The following is a 12,622-nucleotide window of genomic DNA, read 5'->3' on the forward strand; positions in this document are numbered from 1 at the left end:
TCTTCGCCCATATTGCCATCCTAGTAGTCTTGTTTTCTTTGTGAAGAATCCTCTTCAAAAGGGAGATCGCTAAGTACTTTGATTGGATGAGCCCGGAAATACGGTCGGAATTTTCTTGCCGAAAGTATAACAAAGCAAGGACCGCTCTTTCTATGTAAAGTAGTTAGTTCTTCTACTGGAGTGAGTGTCTTGCTTGTGAAGTAGATCGGCTTTTCTGAATTGTGCTCGTCCTTGAATAGGACCGAACTGATGGCGAAATCGGATACCGCCAGATAGAGCCCCAGAGTTTCTCCGTCTGTTGGTTTGGCTAGGACGGGAGGTGTTGTGAGGTACTCCTTAAGGGTGGCGAATGCTTGGTGGCATTGATCGTTCCATGAGAATTGCTCGCCTTTCTTTAGTATCTGTAGGAACGGTCGGCACTTATCGGATGCTCTTGATATGAACCGGTTGAGTGCCGCGACCATGCCTGACAACTTCTGTATCTGCTTCTTTGTTTGCGGGTCGGGCATGTCTAAGAACGCCCGAATCTGATCTGGATTTGCTTCAATACCTCGTTGCGAGACCTGATATCCGAGAAATTTTCCGGAGGACGCTCCGAAAAGACACTGTTTGCTGCGATGATCTGGTTACAATGATGGGCCTCGAGCTGGTTGCTTCGAAGTTCCATCATTCCCCTTGGGCCAGAAAAACGGATGACTTGGTGCAACGTGGACGGTACGGCCTGCATCTGATGTATCCACCGTCGTCCTAGAATGGCGTTGTAGGACAACTTGGTATCTAGGATTTATTTGGCGTGTTGAAGGCCGACTTTGTCTTCCGGGATCCCACCGAGGCGGGAGGATGATGTCTCCTATTGGATCGGCCCTGGAGCCATTGAATCCGAAGAGGGGTGCAATGGGGTCTATGAAGACCGACTTTGGTAAGTTCATCTCTTGGATCGTGTGGTAGAACAAAATATCGCAAGAGCTGCCGGGGTCGATCAAAACTCGCTTGACGGTCCAGTCACTGATTTTGACGTGGACCACGAGTGCATCATCGTTATGCGGAGGCAGACCTTGTTGAGGTCGGCCTCGAGAAGGTGATGTCTCCTGTTCTACGCCCTGAACTGCGTGGCACGGCTGCAGCTTGTGAAGAGAAATTGTATACTTCATGGAGGGCACCCACGCGCCTTCTTTTTTCCCGTGAACTTGAGACGGAATCATCTTGGAGAGTGATCATGTGGATGGTTCTCGGTTGTACTCGCGACCTCTTGATGGTTGGCGGCGATCTTGACGGACGTTTCTGGAACGCCCCGGCATGTGGCGGCTTTGAGGCCTCGTAACGCTCCCGGGGGGGACTCCGCTGCGTATTCGGGCGGGCCATCGGTTTGTGGCGCAGTCACCGTCCGGTATATTGGTGTATCGCTTGATGTGCCCGGCCGACCCGGATCCCGCAAATAATGTTTGAGCCCCCAAAGATACGTCGGTCTCGCGGGCAATCGGGTAGCGGTGAAAAGCGATAGAGGGCTGGTCTGGGCGATCTGTTGGCCGCCTTATCTCTGGTCGGTAGAATGCAGCTCGCTTGATCTTTTCTAGTATGTAACTAGGAGATCTGGTGAGCACGGCGAATTCCCGATCATTTCTTGGTTTGGGTCTGGAGGGTTGCCCTTGTTGTCGGGGTCGTTTCCTAGAGGATGATGCTACCTCGTAAACCTCTCCCTCTTCTGTTTCTTCTTCTTCTTCTTGTTTCTGCTTTAGCAAAGCCTCTTGCAGCTTGATGTATTTATCCACTCGAGCGTACAGCTCGGCCAACGTTTCGGGTTGGTCTTTCAAGAGCGACCTGGTTAGGTCGGTGTTGCGGGTGCGGCAGGCGGTTGTGAAAGCCACTGCGGCAAATGATTCTTTGAGGCCGCTTTCCATGTCTAAGAGTTCTATTTTGAACCGCTTTAAGGAGTCTGTGGGTTTCCTCCTTGCCCGTGAGCGAAATGGAAGAGTGAATTGAGATCACCCTTCTTTGCGCCTGCGGTAATGCATCTTGGCTAGCGAGCAGTGCGGTAAAAGTTGTTCAAAGCTTTTATGGAGTCCGCTCGAGGGAGAAGAACCAATCGAGTGGGCCGATCCTTTAAGCTTGCTTTGGAAAGAGCCCGTGATCGGAGATGGTCGAACTCGGGCGCTACCGTAGAGTGCAAGGCTTTGAGTATATCGTGCTATATCTTTGGCTTCGGGCATGTGCGACCGTCATACGATGGGAACCGTGGTTGGACAAAGTCCGGAGGGAGATCTTGTGAAGTACTTTCAAAGAAGAAATGGATATCTTGTGATAGGTTTTCAAAGATTTTCTCGCACTATCCGGGTGGAATCTTTCTTGACCGCGATTCTTGTCGAGCCTTTGGTTTAGCTCGGTGATCCGTTGGACCGACGTTGATGACGCCGTCTTCGATGCCGGCTACTAGTGGGCTCTGTGTATCAACTTGTGCACGTAATGTGACGTTTTCTTGCCTGAGTTGGGCAATTTGTTCATTCATTGTTCCTAGCTGGCTTGCCAAAGTGTGGAATTGAGCTTCGAGGCTTGCCATGCTTCGTGGGCTTGAGAATCTTTTGTTTTGATTTTTGGCTACTGATTAGTGTGAAGGTGGTTTGGTTTCTCAAGTAATCGAGACCACGCGGCGCCAATGTAAAGGTGTGATGTGATATTCCTTACAAAAGCGGTCTGCGGGATTTGGTATGGATGGATGGGTGAGACCGAAGTTCGCTTTTAGAGTTTAACGCGCCACGATCTTACCGGGTTCTTGGGGTCGAGTAGAATCGTCCGGGCGTAGTTCATGAGAGAGGTATTTATAGAAATTGAAAGTGTATCCTAACCCTCCACGTGTAAAGGATGTCACCAACGTGGGGGTGTGGATCATGGGAGCACGGAGAAATATCTACATAGGTCCGGCTGTGATGATGAGGAGTGGCGGTCACGGGCAAGTAGCTGCCGTGGGACCGCGACCAAATGGATCGGGATGAGTGCAAGTACACCTTCGGTCATGATTGCTTATGGATAGGGGTGCGGTCATCCTTTGCTTGGCGAAGTTCGCATGATGTTGCGACCGTCTCGCGGGCGCGATGTTGGCTCATGGATGCGACCTGAGACCATAGGTCGGTGTATTAGTTCCACCATGTTAAGCGCGTGCTGGATAGAGAATATCACTCCCCTACAGGAATGATGAGATTTCGTTCGAAATATATCCTCAACTGAACTCGACGCGTCAGCACTGTTGGCAATCAACGCGGAAAAAGAAATGAAAGTTGAGATTCTCTCCTTGACGTTTAAGGCTCAAAAAACAAGTCCAAACAAAAAAAACACGAAGAAGAAGAAAAAAATAAAAGAGCTTCTGAGAAACCCAGGTTGTCAAAATGGAACACATAAACATCGATGGAATCGAAGATATAAAACTAGAAAACGACAAGCCAAAATCACCACTCAATACTATTAATCAAGACGAACCCGATCCATTAAACACAAATAATAAGGTACAATCCAAGTCAGTTACTTGGAGCACCGAATTAACTAGAGAAAGTCCACACCCATCTTCATTACCCGGTTACGTGGAATCTACTTCAATGCCTCCTAGAGATAATAATCCTTACGTCAATGCCTCTTCACCTTCTCATCCTCAATCTCAATCTCAATCTCAAACCACTTCTGCTACTGTCAAGAGTAAGTTTTTTTTTCTTAAAAAAAATTTAAATAATATTAATTCTAATGTTTATTGTTTGGTTTTTATTAGATACGGTTTCTACGGTGAAAGATGTGTTAGGGAAATGGGGAAAGAAAGTGGGAGAGTCTACGAAGCAGGCCGAGGTTCTCGCTGGAAATGTGTGGCAACACTGTAAGTATAATAACAATTACCTTGTGGTTAGAAATTTGAATTTACTTTTTATGTCCCATGATTTTCACATTTACCAAAAAAATAGTGAGAACGGGCCCTAGTTTTGCTGATGCCGCAATGGGGCGAATTGCGCAAGGGACGAAAGTTATAGCAGAAGGTGGATATGAGAAGATATTTCGACAGACTTTTGAGACGGTATCTGAGGAGCAGCTTCAAAGGACATACGCTTGCTATCTGTCGACTTCGGCAGGCCCAGTCATGGGAATTTTATACATATCAACAGCAAAGCTTGCTTTCTGTAGCGATAATCCTCTTCCCTACAAAGTTGGAGAACAAAACGAATGGAGCTATTACAAGGTAAAGTATATTTGGATTTCTTACTTCTGCCTAATTTTGCGTTGAATACTACCTGCAAGCACTGTTTTCTATTGGGATGCGGTTGGCGAAGCTACATTGGTAAAAACAAATCGAACTAGGGCAGTCTAACTGTTTAGCACAACTAGACTGGCACACCTTGGGCCATTTTTCAGTTACCAACTTACCCAAAAAAGAGGTGAACAAAGAAGATTATCAGCTAGGTGAGGGAGAATCTTTCCTCAAATAAAGTAATAACTTACTAAGAATCTGATGGTAGTTGCCTCAGCTGGTTCTTCAATTTGTCTTGAAATTGGAGATAAATAGTTCTTCAATCTGGCCTAGGACCATACGAATTCCAGACAAACATGCTTTGACCTCTAAACAGATTGCCATCGGAGATTAAGTTGTTGGAAGCGAGATATTCTCACAAACTAAGTTCCCATAGTTTGGAAATTTTGATATGTAGTTCGCTAGATAATTAGTGTTCTTGATGTTTTCTGTGAAAGGAAAAGTTGTTTTTTTAGATATTTGTTATAAATTATTCGCACCATTCGTGATCTTCCATGATGATTTATTGCATGTTATATCCGTGAATGTCTTATATTGTTTGAGGATTGGGCAGTTAACTTTTTTAGCAAATCGTTTAGGGTTCTATTAATTTTGTATCTCAGTCTCTTAAAAAAAATAGTTTGCTCGACTCTAAAATATTCTTATATATTTCTAGAAAATCGAAAACCAAAAGTTTCTTGGAACAACATTTGTGCCTGGATTTTTACTGTGCTTGGTTAGCATACAGTTGGTTGGTAACCACGTTGCATTTATCATACCATATTGGATCAATATTTAGGAATTCAGTAACTCGGTACAGCAAGTGAATGAGTGGAATAATAGATACAACAGAGTGATTCCCTTGTGTCCTTGCATCCTTCTTCCTGCTCCTCCTGAGGTGGTGATGCAATTATGCCTAATCAGAGATGATACCAAACGTCGCGTTTCCTGGGTACCAGATTGTACAGAAATGTTCATTTTCCCTCTACTTGTAACCTCAAACTTCCCGTCTGTTTATGCCATGCAACCATGTGAACTTGCTATATTGGTCGGTGTGTAGCAACATGATTTCTAGTGGTTGCACAAGTTAGGTTTTCCACTATACTCTTGCCTTGTGTTTTGCTAAGAGCATTAAACTGTCGGGATATGCAATTTCCGGATTAGGCCAAGGGAGCCAAATACCTTGTGCCCCGATATCCAGGAGATGAAAATGTATCTATTGACACCATCACGTCCATTGCCAACAATCCAATACCTACCTTTGGTAGAACTAGTTGTCGGCAAGTATTGGAATCCGAAATAAACGTTATATTTGTAGAGTGTCCTTTATGCGTTTGACAGATTGGTTGAGAGTGCACAACTACTGTGGAGTCATTATGCGAATTAATAAACTGTCAACCCTTATCCTAGAATACTGTTCTTATATATAAGGGAGAGGTGATCAAATAAAATAACTCACTCCATGTCCAATCTTTTTGTTAGACTTGGGACAAGATCATAGTCGGAGAGTTTCCAGTACTAGTTAAACTTAGGTTGCAAAAAGTCTGGATTACTGGGAGTAACCTCATCTGCCCCTTCCTTCCGCACAGACTTAGTCTCTGAACCACGGGAAAGGAACGATTTGTGGATAAGAAAGTGATGGATTATCATCTTGGAGGTGGAAGCAGCAGGAGCTAATGAAATAAGTGGGATGAGTGGATTAAAGGGTTGTTGTTTGCAGGTGTTGCCAATGCTCAGAGGATAACCTATTTTAATCTGGAAATGATTTCTTCCCTGTGCAAATGCTAACTGCAGGTTAACGAAAGTAACGCACAAGGTTTTATTTATTTATTATTATTATTATTTCTATATTTTATAATCGGGATTTCTGGTCATCTGAATGAGCGAAGTGAGTTCTCTTGCACTAGGGGGCGAAACAATTCGCTCATTCTCTTGCACTAGGGGGCGAAAAAACAAAATGGCTTGACATCTATCCTCTTCCTCTTCTCTTCCTCATCAATCTCTCCCTGTTAGCCCTTTTTCTCCATGAAATCTCTTCTCGTTCTCCGTCTCCTCTTCTATTCCTTCCATCGAACCTGAGTTTTCTTCTTCTCTCTTCTGGTTTTTATTTAGGTTTCAAAAGAGGCAAGAAAATCCAGCTACATCAATTGCTCTGATTGATCTAAGATTTGAGTTTTGAAAAGAAGAAAGCACAATCCGGAAAATTATCGCAAGTTTGCTCAGTCTCATGGTATACTAGTATAGATCTCTATCGTAATCCCTATATTGGTCAATATCCTGGTTATGCTCTTGCCCCTGTCCTTATGACATGATGATGGGCATGGAATGAATTCCGTTTGATCACTATAAGGGATTAATGATTAGCAAGCACGAAACATGCTCTACCACTAGAGTTTTCAAGTACTTTTGGTGACGAGTTCTCTTTCCAAGGGAAGATACTGGGCTAATCCCATTACCTCTCTTCAGGGTAGGAGCATAGGGCAATTCCTATCCTTTTGCAAGTAGTAAAGATTTTACTGGTACATGCCACCAACTCAGTGAGGCCACGATGGTCTTAATACCATGCGACAATGAAGATAGTGAAAACTTGAGGTTGCAAGTAGAGAATGGATAAAATTTACTATGCAATTTGGGCCATGCGACTATGGATAGTTGTTGTCTATGATGACTATGGATAGTTGTTGTCTATGACCCACAGAGAGAGAGAGAGAGAGAGAGAGAGAGATGTTGTTCTTTAAATATCGTTGGTGGTTTGGTTGCTAGCCACTGCCAGTTGACTAACTAATGGTATGCCAATGAAGATGAAATGAAGCTACCAAGTAATTTAAGCACATTACGCTGATGCGTGTATAGACATTCCTAGGGGTGCTAGGGGACCTCCTGTTTTTTTTTTTCTTGACCTAGCCTTTCACTCTTCAGATGGTTCTCTTTGCTTGGGGAGGGCCTGAATGTAGCAGTGCTTCTGCTTGTACGCATCTGTCATGATTTCCCCAGTGCAATCAGCTAGATCGGGCCTTCTTCAGAATATCTCCTCGACCAAGGCACCGAGCTCATCCTAGACCTTTTATTCATTCATTCGTTAAATGGGGATCAGGATTGGGGCACACCTTCCTTCACTCCATACCCATCTTGATTTTGAACCACTTCTACATTCCCTTGCTTGAACCACAACTTATTCCATCTTGACAAAATGTCCACTTTGCTTCTTATCATTATGAGATAGACCTTTTACTAATTTACTCTATCCGACATTTCTTCTACCCATCTAGGTCTGGCTGGAAAAAATTAATCTGTTTTCTATTGGTTATGGTTTTAGCACAAAGAATTGCTCCAGGCAGGATGGTTGCCAATTCATAGGACTTCTCATTGTTGGGGCTTACCCTTTAATTAATTAACACCATTTTAGTGTATCAGAAATTCACAGAACACTTGTGATCATTTCCAAGGTGAAAGTTCTTCCTCAACCAACACATAAGGAGGTCTACATTGAAGGCTTGATATATAAACTTGTTATTGTACAATTACCTTTATTGGGTAATACAAGAAACTTGTTATTGGTATTTCAATTACTCAACTCAGCACCTGAAATTTGTTTTCAAGTCCCGTGCTCTCTCGCTTGCATTTCTTAGCTCCCAAGAAAAATAAACAAGGTTATTAGTAACATATATGTCCATAGATATGGTATATATGATACCTGTGCTTTTGTGTTGAATATTCTCTTATCCTCCCTCTTACCATTCAAACTCTTGGTTTTTAATTCCCTTGCTTCTGCTACAGATTTAAAAAAATTAGATGTGTTTAATGGTTTTCTGTGATTATGTAATGTAAATATGTAATAGGTGGTCATCCCATTACATCAGCTAAAAGCAGTGAATCCTTCGATAAGCAAGGTCAACCGTGCTGAAAAGTACATTCAGGTCATCTCTGTTGACAACCATGAATTTTGGTTCATGGGGTTTGTAAACTATGACAGTGCTGTAAAATACCTACAGGATGCTTTACAAGCTCGCTTCTTACAATCGGTGACATAGGGACACTGTGAGGTCAAATTTCTACCTTGTTTCAAAGTGTGCTTCATCTTGCTGTGTAGTTGATCTGTACTTTTATTTGTTTTCAATCAGAAAATCGAGAACTGTCTGCTCTGCTGTTATGCGGTGGTCTATCAGTTTGTTCTCCCTGTATTGATGTATACCCTATAAACTGGTGGAATTCATTGATCCCCAGCTTTCATACTCAGATTATATGGTTGTACTCTTCATACTGTTGAAATTAATGTATTTTACTATATTCATCAGACACTTCTCCGATGTCTCACTATAGAAGACTAATGATCTAGCCCCCACTAAAATGTCATTTGAAGTCATATTGTTGGTTTCTGTAGCATCTCAATTTCCACTCTTACATGTTGAGAAGTGAGAGCCCATGATATACCAGCTCAGTGACTTCCGCATGGGATGTCAAATATCAGGCATGGTTTTACAATTGGTTTGCTACTTAGATTTACATACAAAGGAATCTGCATGTAAAGTATCAACTAATCGTTCCTATTGTTGTACATACAATGCGAACGAATCTGCATCTCTTCTTATATGGCGACCTACTCTCTGTTGGCTCAATTCTTAGCAAAAAGTTTTCTTTGTTTACTGCACTTGTGTGCTACTCTTTTCCACACACGAATGTAATGCAATAAGAATGAACTCCGGCGTGGATGGATATTTTGCTACCCGACTCTTTGAAAATATAGAAGTTCATTGAGGATGATCGAATGGACATGAGAAATTGTACGATCATTGGATTGGACGCTAGTCATGCTAATAGCCTTACTTGGCATTTTCAATGGTGGCAGCACACAGGAACCAGTGCAACTGCTTGGACTTCACAATAAGAATAAGCGATTGTCTCCATAGTACACCCAACTTCTACCCGTGATACTTGTACATTTTCCTGTTATTGGATATGTGCCTATGTATAAAGTCTATCTGCATATTGTCCATCTGAAATGTACTACCATGATCTCAACAGGATACCTGTTTTGAACTTTTGTTCTTTGGTGGAATCGTTTCAGAGTAACTGGTGATTACTTGCTCGAAACCCCTCAAGTACACAAAATAGGCTGATTTTTTCTTTAGTTTCACATACGAAAACGACTAAAAAGAGTATCAAACTTTACACTTTTGACAATTTGGGGACCGAACTGTTTGATTTTTGCAATGTAGAAACTTCCGTCAAATTTCTCACACACCGTTTCTAATTTGTATTAATTTTCTTTCATTTTTTTTTGAAAAATAAAAGACATGTTGACGTGGCAAGAAATTTGACGGAAGTTCCAACATTGCAAAAATCAAACAGTTTCTCTCATGAAAAAAATTTTGGTCCCCATATTTTCAAAACGTGCAAAGTTTGATACTCTTTTTAGTCGTTTTTCGTTTCACATGAAAAAAAAAAAATGGCATTTAGGCCCGGGTCATGAAATGATGTGAAAAGAAGAAGAAAAAGAAAACCTCTTACTCGAATGCTCATTATCACATTGTCCAGTGTTTAATGTCGGGAAATTGGATTCAGGCATTCAGCACACTAGCATGAACTATAACTATGAACCTGGCCCAACAATAAATACTGTGTACCATATTCAGCACCATGATGTAGAATTTTCTCAACAAATGAAAGCCATGTCCTCCTCCCACTAGATGAAAAATTAGGGTCTTCCTCCAATACACATAAAAATTGTTAAAAAATTGGGTTGACCGTGTTTTTTTTTTGTGTATTTGGGAGGGGGGGAAACCCTAATTTCCCATATAGTGAAGGAAAAATCCTAATTGGCTTATCTAGGAGAGGTGTACTTGTTAACCATTTATTTTATACCTGAGAAGTAGTACGATCGCAAGAAGTAATGAAAATAAAGGTCGACTCTTTGGTCCATTTTTACAATTTATGTTGCAATATTTCGTATATTTGTGGTATACCTTATGACAATCGGTCGTATACCTTATGACAATGATATTTTGGACCTTGTATGCTTGCTGTAGAGAAAATTTCTGTTTCACGATCGATCGATTTCAGCGCCATGACTCAGTTGATTTTAGCGCCCCGCCGGTGCTCAGTTGAAAAAAATTCGCCAAAGGGAGCGCGTTTCCAGTCCTTTTTATGGCCTCGCTACAAAGAAAAGCGATTTTTGGTTTTTGGTATAAAAACAAAATCGTTTTTGGAAAACCTAACTTTTCCAAAACCAAGAAAGAGAGTGATTACAAGAGAACAATTTTCTTTGTGAGTCGAAATTGTTCATTCTTTGTGAGTGAATTGAGAGAGACTTGTAATCGCCATCTCGACATCTAGTAAAGCTTGGAACTCGCGGAAGCGGAAGTATGCAAATCGGCCGAACCACCATATATCTCGCCTTGTGGTTTGTTCTTCTTTACATTGATTGTTTTATTTCATATGCTTGTTATTTGATATTGAGAAGTGTTGGGATATTGCTTGGAGGTGTTGAAGTCTTGTCTATCGAGAAAGATCAATCTTTGTGTAACGGGTAACGTTGTTTCCGCAGCTTAATTATTCACAACAATTGGTATCGAGCGTAGGTATACCGACCTAGGATTTTGAGTTTAGTACTAAAAATTTGTGTAGACAAGGTGTTGATTAAATTCGAGGTGAAACCGTTTTTTTGGGTTATTGTGTGTAACTTGAAAGATGGCTCCCAAGATGTCAAACGCAAGGTTTGAAGTAGAGAAGTTTAATGGGAAGAATAACTTTGGGATTTGGCAAGTCCAAGTAAAGGACATCCTCATCCAACAAGGTTTGCACAAGGCTTTGAAGCGGGATTAAATCTTGTATGAGTAATGATGATTGGGAAGAGTTCGATCTTGGGGCTTGTTCATCAATCCGGTTATGTCTTGCTAATGAGGTCATGTATTGTGATGGGAGAAAATACCGCCGGTATTTGGCCCAAACTAAGTCTATGTATATGACCAAGAGCATGACGAACAAGATGTACCTTAAAGTCTTCTTTATCGGTATTACGATGGTCGATGGTTCAACGATGCAAGAGCACGTTAGTGAGTTCCGTCGACGCCTAGCGGATTATTTGAATGTTGGTATGAAGATGGATGATGAGGATCAAGCGGCATGTTTAATATTCTCCCTTGCCGTAAAGCTACGAGCATCTAATGACTACATTCATGAACGAGAAGTCGCCGATCTTGACGAAGTTCGAGTGCACTTCTTTCTTATGAGTTGATGAAGAAGACATTGTAGAGAATAGCATTGATGCAAGTCGGGGCTAGTGGCAAGAGGAAATTTCCCCGAACGTAATTATTCAAGTAATGATAATTCTAGGTCCAAGTCAAAGAAGCCTTTAAAACATGTACAAAGGCTACAATTGCAATGAAAAAGGACATTACGCAAGTAATTGTCCTCACCCGAAGAAAGAGAACAAGAGAGAGGGTCAGAAGAAAGGTAAGGCAAAATTTGAGGCAAATTATGCTTCAGGCTCTGAAGAGGATGAGTTCACCTCTCGGTGTCCACACAAGACTATATGACCGAGAGGTGGATCCTTGATTCCGGATGTTCCTATCATATGTGCCCGAATAGAAAGTGGTTTACTTCTTATGAGAGCATTGATGGTGGTTCTGTTTTAATGGGTAATGACGTTGCTTGTAAGACGGTAGGAATTGGAACTATACGGGTCAAGATGTATGATGGTGTAGTGAGGACTCTAACCGATGTGAGACATGTTCCTGAGCTAAAGAAAAGTCTTATTTCTCTTGGTACCTTGGATTCCAAAGGCCACAAATTTGTGGGCGAAGGTGGAGTCCTAAATATTGTTAATGGCTCTTTGGTTGTTATGAAGGGTCAAAAATATAGAACCTTGTATACTCGATTGGTAGTACGGTGATAAAGCGATGTATTGGGTGCATGTAGTAATGATTCCGAAACTAAGATGTGGCATACGTTTAGGCATATGAGTGAAAAGCGGTTTGTCCGAGTTGTGCAAGCGAGGGGCTCTTGAAGAACTTGAAGAAGCCAAGTATGGGGTTCCGTGAGCATCAAGGCCTAAGGCAGAGTCAAGTTCAAGTCAAGCAAGCACACGACAAAGCATCCTTGATTATGTGCATACAGATGTTTGGGGCCCTCCGTGGTGGCTTCCAAGGGAGGTAACCGCTTATTATGTCTCATTCATCGATGATCATACTCGCTATATGTGGGTGTATATGATGAAATCGAAAAGATGAAGTGTTTGAGACATTTAAGAAGTTGGAAGGCAAGGGTTGAGAATCGCATACAGATAGGAAGGTAAAGACATTACGGTCCGACAATGGTAATCGAGTATACCTATGGACCTTTCCAAGAGTTCCGCGGCGCAACATG

The 12,622-nt window shown here is 42.0% G+C and overlaps 1 protein-coding gene across 2 annotated transcripts; it reads left to right on the plus strand.

The window, feature by feature from the left end:
* The first annotated feature begins 3,290 nt into the window (after window positions 1-3,290).
* On the plus strand, window positions 3,291-8,556 carry LOC147519414 (GLABRA2 expression modulator-like). Of its 2 annotated transcripts, XM_086591015.1 has the most exons (5): window positions 3,291-3,681; window positions 3,752-3,853; window positions 3,939-4,210; window positions 8,098-8,301; window positions 8,380-8,556. In XM_086591015.1, the coding sequence occupies exons 1-4, from the start codon at window positions 3,378-3,380 to the stop codon at window positions 8,287-8,289; spliced, it is 870 nt and encodes a 289-aa protein (XP_086447141.1). In that variant the 5' UTR covers window positions 3,291-3,377; the 3' UTR covers window positions 8,290-8,301; window positions 8,380-8,556. The 2 variants fall into 2 exon arrangements, with proteins under 2 accessions (XP_086447141.1, XP_086447140.1); XM_086591014.1 differs by having other exon boundaries at window positions 8,098-8,556.
* Window positions 8,557-12,622: the final 4,066 nt, after the last annotated feature.

This window comes from Coptis chinensis, chromosome 2 (genome assembly GCF_015680905.1).
Source record: "Coptis chinensis isolate HL-2020 chromosome 2, ASM1568090v1, whole genome shotgun sequence".
Classification (NCBI taxonomy): Eukaryota; Viridiplantae; Streptophyta; class Magnoliopsida; order Ranunculales; family Ranunculaceae; genus Coptis; species Coptis chinensis.